The 19,312-nt window shown below is 50.8% G+C and overlaps 6 protein-coding genes across 6 annotated transcripts; all 6 read right to left on the bottom strand.

Moving 5' to 3' along the window:
- Positions 1 to 88: 88 nt before the first annotated feature.
- TbgDal_VIII2970 (hypothetical protein, conserved) lies at positions 89 to 1,609 on the bottom strand (the record flags this gene model as incomplete). The annotated part of the gene is made up of 1 exon (XM_011777325.1): positions 89 to 1,609. The coding sequence occupies one exon, from the start codon at positions 1,607 to 1,609 to the stop codon at positions 89 to 91; it is 1,521 nt and encodes a 506-aa protein (XP_011775627.1).
- Positions 1,610 to 3,285: 1,676 nt separating this feature from the next.
- Positions 3,286 to 5,676, bottom strand: TbgDal_VIII2960 (exonuclease, putative; the record flags this gene model as incomplete). The annotated part of the gene is made up of 1 exon (XM_011777324.1): positions 3,286 to 5,676. The coding sequence occupies one exon, from the start codon at positions 5,674 to 5,676 to the stop codon at positions 3,286 to 3,288; it is 2,391 nt and encodes a 796-aa protein (XP_011775626.1).
- Positions 5,677 to 6,518: 842 nt separating this feature from the next.
- TbgDal_VIII2955 (hypothetical protein, conserved) lies at positions 6,519 to 7,037 on the bottom strand (the record flags this gene model as incomplete). Its single annotated transcript, XM_011777323.1, has 1 exon — positions 6,519 to 7,037. The coding sequence occupies one exon, from the start codon at positions 7,035 to 7,037 to the stop codon at positions 6,519 to 6,521; it is 519 nt and encodes a 172-aa protein (XP_011775625.1).
- A 948-nt stretch (positions 7,038 to 7,985) lies between these two features.
- On the bottom strand, positions 7,986 to 12,203 carry TbgDal_VIII2950 (hypothetical protein, conserved; the record flags this gene model as incomplete). The annotated part of the gene is made up of 1 exon (XM_011777322.1): positions 7,986 to 12,203. The coding sequence occupies one exon, from the start codon at positions 12,201 to 12,203 to the stop codon at positions 7,986 to 7,988; it is 4,218 nt and encodes a 1,405-aa protein (XP_011775624.1).
- Positions 12,204 to 13,492: 1,289 nt separating this feature from the next.
- On the bottom strand, positions 13,493 to 14,437 carry TbgDal_VIII2940 (T. brucei spp.-specific protein; the record flags this gene model as incomplete). Its single annotated transcript, XM_011777321.1, has 1 exon — positions 13,493 to 14,437. One exon carries the CDS (start codon positions 14,435 to 14,437, stop codon positions 13,493 to 13,495), a length of 945 nt encoding a protein of 314 aa, XP_011775623.1.
- Positions 14,438 to 15,020: 583 nt separating this feature from the next.
- Positions 15,021 to 18,491, bottom strand: TbgDal_VIII2930 (hypothetical protein, conserved; the record flags this gene model as incomplete). The annotated part of the gene is made up of 1 exon (XM_011777320.1): positions 15,021 to 18,491. One exon carries the CDS (start codon positions 18,489 to 18,491, stop codon positions 15,021 to 15,023), a length of 3,471 nt encoding a protein of 1,156 aa, XP_011775622.1.
- Positions 18,492 to 19,312: the final 821 nt, after the last annotated feature.

Genomic DNA, 19,312 nt, shown 5'->3' with positions numbered 1-19,312 from the left:
CCTTCCCTACACTTCCTTCTCATTTTTCATATGTTTATACAACTCTCAATCAGGCCGCCACTGACCCACAGTTGGAATACACCTCGGCTCAGCTTCCTCGTAACCTAAACGTTACGTCCATGCCACTTCGAGAAACCTCGAAGCACTCAGGAAAGTAAAACAGATATTTCACAAGTGCGGGCAGATCCATGACGGTAAAGGAGGGTACGCGTGAGGTTCCGGGACGTTCCTCCTTTGGCATGGAAAGCCGGTCAACTCCCTTGCCACACCCCCGAGATAAGCTGTCACACGCCCGATTCATACCCACCTCACGCGTAAGCTCGTTAAAGCAGTCCAGTATATCAACTGTGGCTTCCTCCTCACCTCCTCCTCCCTCCATTCCCACCTTTGGTTCCCTTGCTCTGTCACCCTTGTTATGCGATGCAAGGTGACCAAAAGTACCCCTAGCAGCACTATGTCGCTCAGCGTAATAAATACGCATGCGGGGAAGAAGGAAGAGCCGAACAAATGTGTCGTGTAGGGGGAGTATAAAGGGATCACGGCCACCCCCAATGGCTGTAACATCCTCAGGTCGCACCAACTGGGACAGTGGGCCAAATACTGGTTCAAAGTGACGCCAGCGGAACATCGATTGCAAATCCGACCAACGCAGAAGCCGCGTAAGTTTTGAAGAGCAACACTTTTCGTTAGCGCCGTAGGTGCCGTTTGCTGAGAGTTCACCAACAAGAAACGGCAACACAACGTACTGTGAGGCATGTATCATCGCATCCAAGGCACACCAATGACGTCGGTCGTGAAGTGCCTCAAAAAGCTTAGCACTCAAGTAGCTGTCAGCAACCGATGCCCAAGGCACGGCAGCATCACACCGCACATCCAGCACAGCTTCGGCAACGGAAAGCGATATCGCACATTTTCCCCGTCCCGTATCCCTTTTCCCTTCCTTCAACGAGTCACTACCGTCCACTAATTTGTTTACAGACCGGCCCCACTCACGAAACCCACGCCTCGCCTCATCCAACAAAGAAAGTGTGAACGACCGTGATGATACCGGCGTCTGCTCAACTGAAAGTATATCCAACTGAAAGCTGCGAAAGGCGGCTGGACACCAGCGACCCAGCTCCTGCACACTCAACGCTTGACTTGAGAGCAACCGCTGTCGACCACGACCCAACAGAAACACACGAAAATCGCCAATGGCTGCCATTGCAACAGCTTGCCGCGCCTGAGCCGCACTGCATCCCCATGTCGGCAGAAGCATTACTGATCCCGACTCCGTTTCCCGCCTGTGCCCCGTGGTATCCGCATTTGGTAACGTTCTCACGTGTTCTCGCCAGTGCAACACACCACGGACGTCAACTAAGTGACGCCTCAGCAGCGCCTCGGTGGAGAAACAAGAACCGACTGAAGTGAACAGACGCCGCGGCACTAAAAGAAGGAAAAGTTGCGGGCGCGGCAGAAGGTCCAAATGAGGGGCGCGGTACGCCGACAACTGACCGCACGTCATCTTCGGTAGCAGCAAACGGGACACCACACCACCGGATAGCGGCGTGGTGACATGACGGGGAGGACGGCTCTCCTTTCCGGCTTCCGCTAATGTCTGCTGTTGCATTGGCCGCGGCGGCGGGTGAAAAGTGGATCCCTCAAACCCAATGTGAATATCTCCCAAACACCCCGCGTCGCCGCCGCATTCGCTCCCAGAGCCTTGGCCAAAACATTGAGTAAGAAAGGAGAGTTGGTTGTGAGCACTCAGCTCATTAAGATAAATGACACTGTGACCTACAGGCAGGCGCCGTAGACACTGTTGCAGTGCCCGCTGTGCAACGGACCTTTTTTTTCGATTCATTCAGCACCCGCAGAACCGTACATTTAATGGTGTCTGGCGATTCTGAAGGATCGCAGAACGGAAGAGAGTCGGAACCTCGTGTGTACGACGCGTACACCCACGACTCCACTTGTCGCTATGCGGTCACCGCAGCGAGTAGATAAGCACACACGATTATCCCAACAGAAAATAAAGAAAACAAATGGAGAGAAGAGGCGCGTAAGGCGGCTATACAGCACTGCACGGCGGGATGGAACGTCACGAGGGGAGGAGGCTTTTAAGGAAAACCGCACAATCCAAAGAGAGTATGTTTGGGGGAAACATTAGTTAACTGCATTAATACGACAACAAAAACACTTAAACAAAAGAAAAGAAAAATTAAACAAAGAATGGACGATACCGATGAAAGGAAGGACATTACGTAACAAAGAAAGACGCAGACCTTCCTGCGTCGATGATCAATATAGCCCCCCACACAAGGCACTGCCTTCTCTCCCTTCTCCTTTTAAAAAAAAAGAATTCGTATTCTTTTTTTTCTTTTTACCCCCTATCCGTATATCCTGCAGAGTCTCCATTAGACACACAAACCAGTTCATTCACTTACCCAATTTCCTTCTTTTTTTTTCTACTCAATACCCCATTTCTTCCAGATGGTACAACGAATGCAGATCAAGAAAAAACGAAAAAAGACCTGACATAAGTAGCAAACACACCAGAAAAAAAATTAAAATTAATGCGTATAGAAGCTACGCAATACCACTGGCGTTAACTGCTCGAAATAATAGGTAACAAAGAATGAATGTAAACGCGAGTACGCATATAACTTTTTTTCATCCAGCTATGACAAGACACCTCTTCAGGCAGCCATTGCAGGAACCATGTTTCCCTCGTCTATTCCCCTTCCTTGCCAGGTTACCTTCATTCCCTTCCCCCCCTTTTTTTTATTTGCTCTTGTCCTTCTAAACTTTCTCACCGTCAAAACAGACACCAAATAGCACAGAAAGAATATATATATATATATATATATATATACATATACAGATGCATATACATACATATTTGCGTAGCCCATAAAAAGGGAAGGAAATGCATCTAACTCCAGCAAAGGTGCAATACGCGGATCCAGCGTCCGCGGGAACTGCACCAGCGACATAGAGAAAAGGGATGCGGAGCACTGGAAAAAAAAAGGAAAAGAACACGGTCAACGAGATGCAGGTGATAGTGACGAGAAACGAAACAAAAAAAATGTAAAAAAGGGGGGAAGAAAGCAAGAATTTGAAAAGGGAAATAAAAATAAAAATGAAAAACTGAAAAAAAAGGGCAAAATAAAAGGGGAATGGGAAATGATATAGAAAAAAAGCACGATGAATAGACAGTCAGATATAAGATACATATAAACAAAAATATAACAGTTTAGTAACGCGTATATAAATATAAGAGCAAGAGGAGATCACATGTATGCTCTACCGTCGCGTATAAGATAACAGCTCAAAGAGGGCTGCCGCGTTAGGAGCGGCAGCGACACTACTTTGGGATGTGCTGGCACTGAAGTCTGCATTGACGCCTTCATCAGAGGCATCTTCAGTTGCCAACCCGTTCGCACATTGCTCAGTGAGAGTTTTGGGTGAGTTTGACTGCATCCTGCAGGGCACAGAAACCGACCCTCCACATGAACCTCCAGTTTTGGCATCGTTTGCTTCACGTACGGTAAGCGGCGAAGCAGTGGTTGAGGCAATGGAATGAAGGAACGAAGAAGAAGACACAAGCGGTGGTAACTGCGACGGCTGCACACTCTCTATCTCACTCCACCTACGCTTCGCACTCCCTCTTGTTCTCCATGGCGACGTACCCCCATCACCATCAATACCGCCCTGCGGGACCACCTGGGCACCGGAGCCATTATTTTGATCGTTGGGGTTATTAGCCTTCTTTGTCCACCCCTTTCCAACGAAGCACTGCTCAAACAGGGAATGCTTCCGTCTGCATTGAATGTAGCCAAGGGGACAAAGCATTTCTGCGCTCTCATTCACATCTTGCACGCTGGCACGGTCAGCGCCCACCGGGTCGTTGGGCGCATCTGCGCCGCATTCTTGAAGGAGTGCACTGGCGCTGCCTTCTACATTAGAGCAGGGAACCTCTGTTAACCCGCACACGTCGCTACACGTAAGCTCCGTCCCTCTGAATTCACCGTGCGATGGGTCCACTGCTCGGTCCGCATCTGCGGTTGCTGAGTCGGAGGCACCTGCAACCTGACAAACGCTTGAAGCTTTACAGCTCAGTGTTGCACAGCTAACACGGTCAGGTGGCGTCGGTGGCTCACTCTTGACACAACATTTTCCACCGTCACTTCGAACACCGCCAGCGGCATCACATTCATCGGTAACAGCGCCGCTAGGGCTTTGACTGTCGTCACTGTTGCCATTCTTGGTGTTTGAGTCTCCGCCCTGCGAACTGCTCTCCTCCCAGTTGTCCACCTTCCACTGCCCGTTCACAAAGTACTTGGATCGCACAACCTTCGGCCCACAGTAACCTTCGGCTTCCCGCACTTTCTCCAGCGGTGCTGAGAAAAACGTTTTCGTCGGTGGCGTAAGAGGGGTATTCGACACTGATGTGGCTGACGCCTGAGAGTTGCTTGAAGCAAGTCGTAAGGTCATACGCGGCGACCGCAGCTCCTTGAACCCGTTGAATGCCGTCAACGTACTCTGACCAGCGCGGGAAGTCTTCCGGTAATTATCCAAACAATACTGATAAATTCCCTTGTATAAAGAGCGTGTGGTGGGATCGTAGAGGCACTGGCAGCACATGCTTTGGGCGAGATCGTCCCCCACTAACTCACCCAAAATGCTCTGCTTGAACGCAACTCCGTTTGGAAGAGGTGTTCGGGTAACCAACGCACGTCTCACCGGGTCAAAGACGATGTGGTGTAAAAAACAGTAGATGGCTCTCTGTAAACCAGCTTCATATTTGCGCAGTTGCTCCCTGGGAAACCCATAGTTTTCCTCTAATAACCGAATGACATCCGGCACCGACCTGGCCTCTGACATAATGCCGAATGCCTTCTTCACGCCAATATGCCGCAAATTAGGTAAGTAATCACAGCCACTAAGAATGCAGCCGACGAGGAAAGAGTTATACGAAAGTCCTTGAAACAACGGACAATGAAGTACGCTTTCCACCTCAATAACTTGACAACTTCCCTTGTGATCTAACTTAGCGATAAGCCGCGGACACCAATACACAAGGAGATCGCTGTCCTCCGTTATTACCGCGTCCACATACCTCTGCTGGCACAAATACGCTAACTGGGCATCCGCCTCGTAAGGCGCCACAATGCACTCCAACTGGCGTTCTTGTAACATCATGATCACGGCGTGTGCAAGCTCCGTTGTTATGTCCATTCCCCTTTCCACTAGCCCTGCTATATCCTTACGTTCGCTAGGCGTCGGCCTCGAGTTGCGCCGCAGCAAATCCAGAGCCTCAGAGAGGTGCTTGATCCTGTTCCGTCTCCGTTCCTCTTCTTCCTCACGCTTCATTGGCAACTCCCTCCCATCAAACACCAGCACAGGCTTCACACCGTATCGCAGAAGAAGCTCGACCTGACTCATCACCCAGTGGAGAAATTTTGTGTTAAGGGGAATGGGATGCGCGCTGACTGTCACGGAAGGATCTGACAGGCTTTCAACATGTGCCCTAAGCATTTCAACATTCGCTTCGGTACTGAGATCAACGCTTCCGCTGACAGCGCGGTGGAGCCACACGTACATGTCAACTCCAACACGGCTCCCTCTGAATTCCTCCAAGTGTGCGTCTCGGCACACGGGTTTCACTTCTCCCCATAACCCTTTAATCCCCATAGTGTCAGCACGGCGGTGGGCGTAGAGACGGTGGAATCGAGGTTTGAGTGCCCAAAAGTTCAGCACTCCTTCCCCCTATAATAATACAATGTAAATAAACAAATATATATGTGTACAAATTTTCCTTCGTGCCTCCCAGTGGAGTGGCAACACTGCGACAATACTCCCGAGTGCACCACCTTTCTAAAGGCTTTCCGTGATCGGCACTCTAACAAGTTTTGCCCTTCGTAGCCTTCGTGGGAAACTCAGATATCACAGTGCGATGAGCCAAATGAAATTAATAGTACCGAATACGCACAAAACGATACACACACAAGACAGAGAACGGAAAGAAAGAAACCTAAAATGATGCTTATATCTAAAAACTAGCTCACTGACTCGCCGCTGCTACTACAAACAGAGACTTCAGAACGGAAACGCGCTGTAATCCCTTCCCTACCCTTTTGACCGGAGGTGTTTGGCAAGTTTACCGCTATCACCTACTTAACCTAAAATAAATTGCTTACGCAAGCAGCACAAGGGGGAAAAAGTAAATAGGGTCGACAGGGGATTTGGGAAACAGAAGACGTAAAAAGACCACGCAAAGCACCCATCATTATTCGTCAGCCCAAGACAAAGTGCATAAATTAAAATAATGTTCATTTTGCGCTTGACCACGGTGCGGGTCCAAACAGCGGCAATTAAAAAAACTACCGCGCATGCAACACCATGTTCACCGCATCCCGAAGGGATTTAACCGCGTCCCCAACACGCACACCGCCACTTCAACTGTTTTTATCCCAGCTCAAGCATGAGCGCGCACATACAATAAAACCCCTCAGTGAAACACAAGTAATACAACACTACAAACGTGGGCGTTTCCTATCCTTTGCGTCCCTTGCTACATCACCCGGTTTTCCACGATAACCTTCATTCGAGGGGTCCCCACGGCTCTTCGACGAGTCGCCTCGATTCCTGCTGTTGGCTTGGTTGCACAACCACTCCTCGTAGCGTCGCAACCCGAGCTGAAACTTCTCGATAGCCTCATCGAGGGGTACGTTTTCAAGTAATATTCGGCGACCACCCTTGAGAGCCTTATCAAAATAGCGTTGCACCTCCTCAGCGTCTAACGGTGCCACTCGAGCAGCCCTTTCCCTTTCGCTGAAAGGTGTCACCACTCCGGTCCTCCCGTTAGCCAAATCGGTCTCCTCAATACCCTTTTCCCCGTCACCTTCTCCGGGTTGACCTCCGCTTCCATGCGATGAGCCCGGGCTCACGGCACGGCCACCCGCAGACCCACCAAAGTCGAAAACAAATTGTTCCGCGTCGCTAAGGAAGAGCGTGTTGCTTCGTTTCAGTGCACCTTTGGTGGTGCCCGTCATGGTGCAACCGAGAAAACACGCAGTCGGATATTCCTCCAATTACTCTTCCCACGTCAACGTTACCTCAGTTTCCCTTCAACAACCTATACCAAACAAGAGCAAACACACGAATTAGCAGCAATATACAGTCGAGGAAGACATGAAACAAGAAAACATATAAACCGGGGGGTAAGCGCTGAAGTAAATCCTTTTAAAACGTATTCAACAGCGGAGGCAAACAGAGCAAAAGCACAAAGCGTGAAGACAAAGGCGCCAAAAACGGCCTCCAGCCCCCCCCCCTCACAAACGACACTGATACCAAAAAAAAAAAACTACGCTTTCCAGACTTAGGCTCGATGCTCAATGACAACGCGGTAGCCAGCACTCCCACACACACAGTTTCGGCGCTCGTACGATACACCCACATGCGCAATCGTAAAAACAGAAAGAAAAAAGTACAGAATGAGAAGCGGGACGGGACTATCGAAACCCCTCACTATGTAACAGCGGCCGGTCGTAAAGCAAGCGTAAAGCAGAATTTTCCCAGCAGCGCGCACAGTTGTAAATGAACTGACGAAGCAGCACCCGGGGGTGCTTTGTACTGCCTTCTCATGCGTATTAGCGCACTTCACGAAGAGGATACGAAATAAAAGTAAATGTGATAAATATATATATATATGGTGTGCACACGGCCTAGCTTGTCGCATCTAGTAAAATTGCCCAGCTGAAACAGCGTCCTTTTCCCCTCCACAGACACAAAGACTTTCCATACTCTACAGCCACTTCTGTCAGCACGTAAACCCTAACCCCACCTCAACCAACTGCCTGCATCCACTCAAAAAAAAGTTAACACACACACACACGCGCACAAAGGCTAAAACAGAAACGGAGATAAAACGGTAGTCGCACACGTAGCCACACATAACATCCCAATAAAATAAAAATACCTAGCTCATTCCCCGACATACGTCAGCCACGCTGTGGTTCCGGCACGAAAACAACCGTTTTACGGACTAGTGGGGTTGGTTTTGTAAGTGGGGCTTCCTCCAATATGCTAGCTATGAACTTCCGGTCGTCATACCGCATACGAAAAGCCTGAGCGCAGTGCCTAAGAAGCCACCGCATTTGGGGATTCACAAAGATATGGGGTTGATGCTTTAGGGTCTGCGACAACATCTGTCTTGCAGCGTCGCGGCGCACAGGATTGGAAAGTGCAAAGATGTGGTGAAGGATGCGGGTCGACGTCGCACTCAGGCCCTTAATAACATCACAGAAGGTACTGGAATCGCGAGAGTCCACTGGAGAAGGGGTGGAGCCTGCCGAGTCGGTGGTTTCTTCGTCATTCTTTGAATTTCCATCCACCATCTCTCCATCGTAACGCATGTGGGCGAAGTATGGTGGCGAACACGAAACCTTTGATGGATTGTCGCGGCGGCCGATGGCCGTCCAGTTGGACGGTCGATTATCAGCAAAAGCAACGGAGTACGGGACACCGTCGGCACTCATGTACGCGTTACTTTCGTTTACTACGTAGTGGGATATCTCAGTCAGTTTCTCCGCAGCGCGCCTCGAGCGGGCAAGCAGACATTTACCAACAATACAAATACTAGAAACACTTGCCGTATCGGCAAAACGCGACAGCGCCATCAGTTGATTTTGCAACATAGGCACGCTACGCATTAGAGAGAAGCCGGCGTCGCTAGATGCGGCGTGGCACACACAAAGTATGGCGTCCTTTAGCTCGCTGACATCCCCGACACACTCAATGGTGTAGGTCTGTCCAGCCGCTTGATAGCCACGGGACGCGGATAGGAGTTTCACCGAATGAGAAGATGGAAGGTGCCCCTCTCGCGACAGGCGCAGTGCGTGCTTTTCATCCTGCTTGGCAGTACTAGTTTTGGCTGCTTCCGTGCCCCAACGACCTACAAATGATGGATCCTCCTCAATCAGCGCATTAGCGTCATCGTCATCCGCTGTTGTTCCGTCCATATCCACGTCATCGTCGTCGATGTTGTCCCTCTCGCCAAATGTTCCGCACTCATACACAATATCAGGTAACATTGGCTGTTCAAGTATCCGTCGCACGGATCGTTGCCATAGGTTGCTGTGCTTGAAGAGCGTGCACCCCTCGTTGGACTTACACAATACCGCAGCAAAGTGGCTTGGGAATATTCCAGATGGTAGAGTAACTTGTGAGTCTGGTCCGGCGGTTGCCGTGATGGGCTTCTGAAAGGTCAACCCTGTGTCGGAGTAAGTGCGGTTGTGGCGATGACGGAACAACGCGCTCATACCTTCACGAAAGTCGGCCCCGGACCCCAGTGCGCGGCCAGATTGCATATTCTCCACGGTAGTAACGTGGTTAGCCGACTCCGTTTCTTCCCAGCGGCGTAATTCCTGCTCTACCCAGCCGTAGCACTGCAGGAATCGGAACCCTGATGGCCGCCCTACGATGCAGTATAGCAAGGTGTTAAGGTCAAGCTGTTTGGCATTCTCTCGAATCGTGTCACTCTCCATTAGTACTGTTGGAGAAAGAGAAATGAGGTAATCCAGTGCCTCGTCGGAACAAAAGCAAACGTTCAACAGGAGTTTGAAGGCGCACTCAACAACACGGGAATGATCGTCGTGCAGAGCTTGGACCAGCGTTTCAATACCCCACCGCATGGACGTAGAGAAGTCACGCCACAGGGCATCACGCAGCTGCTTCACAGCACATAACCTTATCTCGTCGGACTCATTGCATAGCGCTGAACGAAACATTTGACGAATCCATTCACATACTCCGTAGTTGGGTACGGCACCAAGATTCATGCAACGCAGAAGCTGAAGACAAACCTCCTGCAGGGTGTCATCGGGGTACGGGGCGCTCACCCGTTCCCCAGAAAGCTCCACAAACATCCTATTGATAGTAGAAAACATGTTTGAGTCCTTTAGCACCACAAGACCATTTGCCGTCATGGAGTACCTCCCAACCATGCGGAGTAGAGTCTGCCCCACACGCTTTCCCACACGTTGCTTATTTAGCACATATGGTGTTCCTCGGATCACTTCCTCAAGGCAGGCTGCCATGGCTCCGCTGAAGCCGAATGAATCAAGCGCAGCAGTCCCTTCTCGCGTAGAGAGGAACAAGTCAAGCATCACCATCCCCAACATGCACACTTGCGGAGTGGCCTCCCTCGGCTGAAGTGTCAAAAAGGTCCGTGTAGATGTGTTAATCACTGGAAGGTAGAACGCAATGAGGTTTCGAAAGAACAGGGTTTCATTCAGCACCCACCGAAACCTCCTGATGCTCTTTAGTGGGCCCTGAAAAAGTAGCAGTAGTAGGTCATAGTTCCATGACAAAAAACTATTCCCCCCCTCAACATTCGTATCCTTCAACATCCTCTTGAAGTCTGCATCGTCTTGCTCCAACGCGCCTAAACCATACGTCGCTACTGAGGCAGTTGAAAGTGCACTCACCCACCCGCTCCCCACCACGTTCCCAACCGCGACCGTGGCGGTGGTTGCTATGCCCTTTGCTGTTTTACCTCGTTGAGGGATCCGAGAGGAGAGAACGCCCTCCAACGACAAACAACCCTCGAGTGCGAGACGACCCACAGCTTTATTAAGTGCCGTATGAAGTCGTTTCACTGGCTTCTCAGGGAGCACAGTATCCATGAGTGTTAGCATGTCCTGAAGAAGTGATAGCGCGGCGTGGGTTAGGACAGAGCTGGAGTTGGGGTCTTGTATGACTGAAACCAATGCGATGGGAAGACCATGGTGCGAGAGCATCAATAGCACACGACCAAGAATGGGATCTAGCACGTGGTAACCGATCGCCTTGGTTGTCGGGACAAACTCATCCGGCTCATCGCACCAATCACCAAATACATGTTCGGAGATCATGCTTTCGCTGCTGTTATGCCCCCTCCCCAGTGGAGTGTTAAGCACAAAACTCCCCTCAGAATCTGCAGGTTCATTGGGGGTGGCCGGGAATAGTTCCTGCTTTTCCTTAAACCCCCGCCACGGCTCCACCAGCGTTATACCGCGGTGCGGTGCCAGCTGATACAACAACTTGTTGAAAAGTGTTAGTAGTACCATCTTTCTGTCAAGATCACATGGCAAATGTAGAATGTCAATCACGGCACGGAGTCCTTTTGTCTCGGAACACACCCACAACACACCAACCCAATTCCGCATCAGCATAACCAGTACCTCTTTCGCTCCATTCATCAGGGTTAAGTCTTCCGTACTGCACATGTTGGTTGAGTACAAAAAAGGTGCGTATAGAACGTCAAGGTCATTGTAACCTAGATACTGTCGTGTCTCAGGTGAATCAAACATGTCTAGAATCACCTCAAGAACAGATTGTACTTCATCGCGAGTGGCAGCACCCTTTTCGATACAGTACCGCAAGAGGGTAATATGTAGCGACGCGGTCGTCGCCATCTGTGGGAACTGCCGAAGAAGCATCACGGCGACGCAGAGCGCTTGACTCCTTCGTTTGAGGAGAAGGTTCGGCACAGGATCCTGCAAGTCGAGTAGCGCCGCAATGCGGTAAACCCAACCGAAGGGAAGTTCGTGGTATGGTTCAGCGGAGGCCTTGTGCAGTTCAATCAGCCGCCTGCACAAACTTAGCACGTACTCCAACTCTGTAGTGTTTTCATGGTCAAAACACATACCAATAAGTCCTGCACCTCCTTTCGAAAAGAGGCAACGAAGAAATTCAGTGTCTGCTGCGAAGATTCGGGCGAGCCGTAAGGCAAGGAGTCGCATGATGCAACTGGAGGAGTCGAGTGCCTCCACCACAACTGCGGCCAGCTTCTCTGGGTGATCAAGCTTGAACATGGTTTCCCTGCCAACGTGCCATTTCTCACCTATGGCACAAAGCTCGTTCAACTTTTCAGCCCGCTCTGTTGCGGACGACTCGCCTCGCGGTCTACTGACTAGCTGTTCCAACGCAGCTAAGGAAACCTTCCGAAAGTATGCTTGAGCCACAACTGTGTACTCTCCCCATGCGTCACAGAGGCGCTGTAAGTCTTCCATTGATGACGCAGCGGTCGCATCCCCTTCACCAGCAGCGGATGCTCCCTTGGAGAGCTCGACACAAAGCTTTTCATAACTTGCCTGTGCTCTGGAAAAATCCTTCAAGTTAATGCCAGCATTTTGTAGCAAGGACAGTGCCCCAGGACTAAGACCAGTGGTAACCATCGCACAGTCTGCCACCCGGATCTTCACTTTTGTCGCCTCCTTTTTCACCTGAGTAAAACTCTTTTTTTACTATTACTTCCTTAGCAGTTTATTGTCGGTGCGCTCTCTTTATAGTAAATATATATATATATATATATATATATTAATTGTGTTCTATTCAGTAATCGTGATAACAATATGGTGCCAAGGCGTCTAACTGGTCAACTTCTGGGACCCCCACTGCGCGACACCACCTTTTCTTTAGCCTCCACCAACACCTATCTCCAACAATAACAACAACAAAACAAGTTTTTTCTCTTGAATTCAATTTTGTGGGTGCTTCCGTCCGTGTTGTCGCTGTCCATCCAATCTTTAGGTAAGGTGGGGGAGGGATAGAGTTCGTGGGCACGTGAAATGCGAGAGACGGATTTTGTCGATTTACCCCCACCCCCAAACACGTACGAGCACTCCTTCCTTTCCTCTCACCCACCTTCAGTTGGGCGTGCAGTGACCACACTCACAAAAATGTGTTTAACTGTTTGCACCTTCCCTTCCTGTTGCTATCCCCAGGGGTAAGACAAGGAATGAAATTATATTGAGGTGGGGCATGATCTGTGGAAATGGTTGAAGAACAATTGTGTGACCGGCAACATAATGAAAAGGGGGTGAAAATGCATCGATGAGTGGGAACAGTGAAAAGTGAGGGATATTGGTAACTAAAAGAGAAAAAGTGAAGTGGCATACAAGAAAAAAAGAAGGGTAGAATGTAACAATAATAAAAATGGCAATAATATATGGCCTTATGTCTATGACCGCTGCCGAAGCGACTGAGGTGTAATCCGACTGTTGAAGTACACTAGTGCCTTCGGTTTCCGCCTGCGCTGCAACGTCTTGCACTGTTTATCACCTCATACCTTGGGCCTCGCCTCGCCTGGTACCACTTTCCTAATCTAAATATTCCCTCTTCCGGTGTTACGTTACTTTATAGCAGTACATTTGTCCAGTTGATCCTTTTATCATGGCACTTTAACAACGGGAGCGAACAGCCGCTGTCAAAGAAGCGTTACACTACAAACACAGCAAAGTAAAAGTGTTGAAAAAGAGGCGACAGACAGGAAGCTTCACTTTCTCAGTTGCCCTTCATACCTCAACTGAATACATATGCAACCGAATCCTCACCGAAGCCCCGTCCAAATCCTCCCGAGGCACATATTCTCATTAAAGTGAAGGAGGTGATACCTAAGCGCACGCCAAAGTACATACACCGCGAAAAAAAAAGAATGAGGTGGAAGCCGGAAGCACTTGCTACATCACTGCATCGAAAATGAAAACCCCTGCGGCCCACCACCACACCTTTCGCCATGTGGTCGAAACCCAACACTCCCTGCTGTTGCACTACGGCATTCGCCAAATGATAGTGGGGGCTGCAGCCGTAACGGCAGTTGACCTCCACTCACAACGACGGAAGTACCACCCACCATAAGGCCCTCAGGTTCAGGTTTCGCACCCGGCAGTGCACCAAACCGCGCACGCGGCACAATACCACCCCTGCTTTCGGCACGCGTTGAACCCGTACCGAAGCGGCCGAAGGCGGGCGGGGCACTGTGGGCACTCATATTCCCGACGGAAGAGGAGGCTGAGAACTGCATGGAGGAAGACAGGGAATTGGAAGCACTCCTTCTTCTGGCCGCGCGGCTGCTGTTTTCGGCGCGCTGTTTTTGTAATTCTCTAATTCGTGTGGCACTTTCCCACGAGCGATGGGGCCGCGTCAGATACTCCAGACACGCCTCTACAGGCATATCATCAAGAAAAGATGAAGCGGGCGCCGGGGGGTTCGCCTCCTCCGTTTTCTCCGTCGGAGCCACCGCTACTGTTACCTTCTTACCAGCACCAACAACAGGCCTAGGGGCCGGGGGAGCCCCCTGCTCCTTCGCCCTCTTTTCCTTATTTAACTCTGTTGCAATTGCAGGTGTGGACGTTCCTTCACTCGACTGCAATGGAAGGGGCCGAGGCCTTGGCTTCACCGTCGTGCTCGGTTTAGAGGTTAGGGCTGGCCGGGGCAATGTCTTTTGAAGGGGCCGACCCCAGCGGCTGCCGCTTGTGCTCCCTGGTAAAGTCGCCGGTTTGTGCTGTAATTTAGCCCCTGAAGCAGGTCCCTGAGATCTTACGCAAAGATCCTCCGGAGGACCGACTGTCAGTTTGGTGGCCTCCTTTGCATCCACAACGTTGGATCCACTGAATGGCGGCGGAGGCATATGAAAGCTGCTTTTCACTTCGTAGAGATACCTTTTCCCTTCTTTTTCCTTTTGCCTTTCCGTCCTTCCACCAACACAGCCCTGAAGGTTGGAGGAACAACAGAACTGTAACCAAACGCACCACGGTGGGCCCGTAGGGTGAGCACTGCCCAATCCGTAGATCTGTAGGTATATCCCTGAAAACAAGTGCGTACGCGACCAGCTATATACGCTCCGCAAAACGTCGCCTATTCAGGTCGAAAAAAAGGGGGAGACTACGACAGCAAAAGAGGGAAATGTTTGAATTAAGCAAACGAATATTAATATCTGGAAACGTCCGCAGTAACCACCGCACCGCACCCGAAACGAAGAGGTACGCACAACTCTCTTCTTCCCCCTTCATTTCCCTGTCACGGGACAGTCGAACTCACCATTCCAAGGGCTGGCGGCAACTTGGCGGTGCATCCACCGGAGACGGGCAAACGATTAACAGTGACAAAGAAAATAAACTCCACGCAATAATAACAATTATATATATATATATATATATATATATCGCGCGCTGTGTATCGCAGTTTCATTAAGCCGTTCTCCACGTCCATCCTCAAGGAATAAAGGAACCCAACTGGTGTCGCATTATCTCCATATCTATGGAATCCTCGGGACACTCACATCCCTGGACATCAAGATTCGTTGCAATTCCCACAACGCGGGCTTCAACCGCAGTGGCGGCACCCTCAAAACCCCTTGTGCGGTGCTCAGGTAGTCTTGCTGCAATGCCCAACAAGCTTTGCGGTTCCCTTTGAGCAGGATTCTCACCTTGGGGACCTTCACCCTTACAAGTGGCAAGCAGCCTCACACGCACGGTGGCGCCCTTTATTGGGAGTCCCTGCTTATTGATCAGCGGTAGCTCAAGCGAAACAAACTCTTCGGGCTTCTCAAGTGCCAACCTCCACTCTGTTCGCGCAGTTGCCCAATACTGGCCTCGATGTCTCTCAACCTTGCCCTCAGCAGATGCCATATCAATGGTAGTTGAAACCGCCGACTCGTCGAAGAAGAATAAAATGAATGGTTCGCGTGTAACCGCGAGTAGTTCCCGCAATGATCCAATGGGGAATCGTTTCCCATTGAAGCCGCCCTCCTGCAAATATTCGTATTCATATCGGGCGGTGGGAGGAGCGTGGAGGTACAAATTGCAGCCAAGGGGCTCTAACGCATAGTAGCAAGAAAGCCTAGGAACAGGGTATAGATCGTGCGGAAGCTTAAGCTTGCAAACGTCAACAACGAGAGCCTGCACAGTGTTAGGTGCGGAGGCGGCAGCAATAGCAGCGGCACGTGGGACGAGCGTAAAGGAGGAAGAACGCTCAAGTAAAGTGTTAGAGGACGACGTGCTCGATATGGGACCAGTAGCATTACTGCGATGCGGTGTTGGAACAAGTACCATTCTCCGCTCATGTCTGGGAGTAGAAACGGCGCGCACGCTCCTCACCTCCGAGCCCCCTTCTACTTGCTCACATATAGGGCTGTCCCTCTGTACAACCGCCACCAAAGGAGAAGACCGCGAAGAAGATGCGGCCAGAACTGTTGACACCGGATCTTGAACCATTTGCTGTTGTTCTTCATGTTTCGCTATACTCCAACTCCTAGTCCCCTCTGCGGCTAGTGCACGAAATGCCTCGCTAAACGGTGTTCGGACAGTCACCGCGAACTCCACAGATGCAATGTGATGACCGAAGCCGTCACGCAGCGGAACATGGCCGCGAATGCTTGGTCGATCTGCCTCTAGTTGCTTGGGATCTGCTACAAGGGCCGATAGGCTAACGGACCCTTCCGCCACCGTTGTGTACAGCCGCTCCCCTATGCATAGCTTCCCTGTTTCATCATTATCTACCATTGTTTCACCAAGCTCCTCTTGGGAACGCACACAATGCAACTGAAGGAGGAGCTGCCGTGTCTGCAAATAGCATAGCAGCAGTGCATCCATCGCAACACAAAACGAAACACTTGTATCGAGAAAAGCGTTGAGACCGGCAACAACGGGTGTGGTCACGGTTTCGTGCAACAGGAAATCTATAGAACAGAATACCGGGGGGAACGTGTTACGCAACTCAACGCCAGCAGGGGTCTCTGTCGACAAAATTTGACCCACGAAGAGCTCAAACACCGTTTCGTTCCCCTCAACCTCACACAATGACTTCGTGGGTGATATGCTATAGCCACGTAGTGAACGAACCTGCGCCTCCAAGAACGAGACACGATCGAGTTGGGACTGCAGAAAGGTTTGTCCTGCCATTTCACGTTCTTTGAGTTCCGCAGTTGCAGTCTCCACCGCCTCTTGCCTACGCTGCAATTGACTCTCCAACGAACGCAGGCGCTCTTTCTGAAGTTCGTTTGTCACCTGAAGGCGTTGAAGTTCCGCCACCAGTGCGCTGTTTGCTTCTTGAAGCTCACGTACCTGTTCATCCAGCGGGGCACCCTGCAGTGCAGTCACGAAGTCCCTTCCATAAAGAGCTACGTTATCGTCATAGAGTTGGGGCTTCCCATCAGGGAGGGTCGGCTCTGCAGGAGAGAGTCGATGTTGCTCCGATTGTTGTTGTTGTTGCATCTGACTTCCCCTTCTAGCACCAACATTGTACCTCCCAAAAATTGAAAGCATCTGCTCGTGGGTCAAACCGTCAGTATCAGCCCGGTGTGTTGGCCACACAATGTCCAGTTTGAGGCGATGAGACCGCAGTTCATCATTGGCAACGCGCAACGCCACTGCGGCCTCATCCCTTGCACGCTTCGCTTCTTCGCACTCCTCCCTGCAGTGGATATGTGCTTGTGTACGCTGCGCAATATCCTTGTACAGTAACTGAGCGACTTCTTCCCAGTGCGCGGCGCTGCCACGAAACTCATCTAAATCCTGTTTCACTTCCGCACGCGCCATAGCAAGCGCACCTTCTGTGACAGTTACAAGGCTTTCCATAAGCCTCGCGTGCTCACGCTCGAGAGCGGTTCTATCGTTTACAACAGCGGCAAGCCGTGCCTCTGCGTCCCTGATATCGCCGGCACGCATGTTCGCTAGGTGTACCTCCTGCGTCATGGCGAGCAACCGCTTCCGTTCCTCCACAAGCTGGCTGTTGAGGCTGCGAAACTCTGCAAGGAGATTCTCATTCGTATGACGCTGTGAAGCGAGTGCGGTCTCAGCAAGAGACAATTTCGACCGCAGTCCCTGAATCGTCGTTGTTTTCTCCTGCACCTCCGCTAATAGCGTGCGCACGTCTCGGCTGAGAAGTTCGTTGCTATCGGCACCAACCACCAAACGGTTGCGCAGTTCGGTAACTTGACTCTCAAGGGAGAAGCGGATTCGCTCCTCCTCTACTGACGTTTGCTTTTGTTGCCGTTCAAGCTCAGCTGTCGCGTTCTGAGCGACACTGAGCTTTTGACACGCTATGTCTCGCTCGCGTACGAGCTGCTGTATCTGCTGCGTCGCCTCATCTAAACGTGACTGGGTGTTTTTCGATAGCACACGGCTCGCCGCCAGTTCGTGCTGAAGCGACTTAACAACCGCAACGCAATCTTCTAGCCGCTGCCGCATTTCCTCATTCGCGTGGTAGAGAGCGTTAGCAGTCACGTAATTCTGTATGCTGTTCTCCATTCCCCACACCATGGAAGGATCAGGGGGTGGGGCACCCGAGTAAATATTGGCGATCTCAGCCGCAGCCGCTGCCACATCTTCCCTTCTCGCAGCAGACGGCACTCCAACAAACTGGACACTACGCTCCGGGTTCCGCCCGCGCGAATTCTCTGTTGACAGTCCCACAGGGTCCTCTAGCCTAGATTTGACTCCACTAGGAACCTCTCTCACGCCACCAGACTGCGCTTGTGCCACGGCAGGCGTGCTGCGGTTCGCGTCACCTGGCAAAGCCGCCGCAGCGGGAGCCGACCTTCGTCTTTGCGATACCTTCAACAACTTCATCTCTCGTTCTTGCTCATTCAGTTTACGCTGCAGCTGCCGATGCCGTTCGTCAAGGTTGTAGAAAGCATCCCGCCACTCTTCAGCACTTCTCGCCGTCCCCCGGCGCCCGGACATAGCGCAGTAACTAAGAGAACAGGTAGAAAACTATGGTTGTAGTCTATTCAAACACGTGAAAACTTATACTGATACCTATATAATGTACGTATATATATCCTGTGAAAACGTTGACGCCACCCTTGGCGTTGTTTTTGCGAGGCTATACGGTTCTTTCTATTCCTCCCGCCAAAGTGTTTGCGAAATCACCCACTCGCTGTGACCCTCGAGTTCAAGCGAAGGACCCGCCGAGTTAGGACGACGGCACCAAAGGCGCTGCTGCCAGAACAGACCCCCGAGTACAAGGCGCTTCAAGGGGAGAATAATGGAGGAAATGGGTTGAGAAAAGGGGGGAGTGAAAAGACATGAAAGGTAAACCAAACGTAATTAGGAGAATGAAGAAAGTGTAAGAGGGTCGCCAATGCGCCATCCTGAGTACGATTACCCGCAGAGAAACAGCCGGAACTGACATTAAAGACTTACAAATAGCGTGTCCCAGCACCCTTTTCACGGATATAGCCGTGTTCCCCCACCCAAAAACGACCGTCTCAAAACTACATCTCCCCCAACTGAGTACGCCTGGCTGAGCATTTCTGTCGATCAATGGCGGCAAATCATTGGGATTTGTAATCTTCACGGGGGATAGCCCCTTGCGGTGCGGTCAAGCAACAGTGGACTAATCAGAGATGCGATACACAACAAGCACTATTACCTACTATAACCAAGTCAAAGAAGAGTGGGAGATACAGCGAAGAGTCGGGATGAGAATATATTTCTCACAAAATCAGCGTGAGAGGACCGCAACACAAACACCGTAATGAAGGGAAGAAGTTTCACCTGTT

This window comes from Trypanosoma brucei, chromosome 8, assembly GCF_000210295.1.
Source record: "Trypanosoma brucei gambiense DAL972 chromosome 8, complete sequence".
NCBI lineage: Eukaryota > Euglenozoa > Kinetoplastea > Trypanosomatida > Trypanosomatidae > Trypanosoma > Trypanosoma brucei.
Note: the sequence above shows the minus strand (reverse complement) of the source record. Positions and strands in the feature narration are given on the sequence as shown.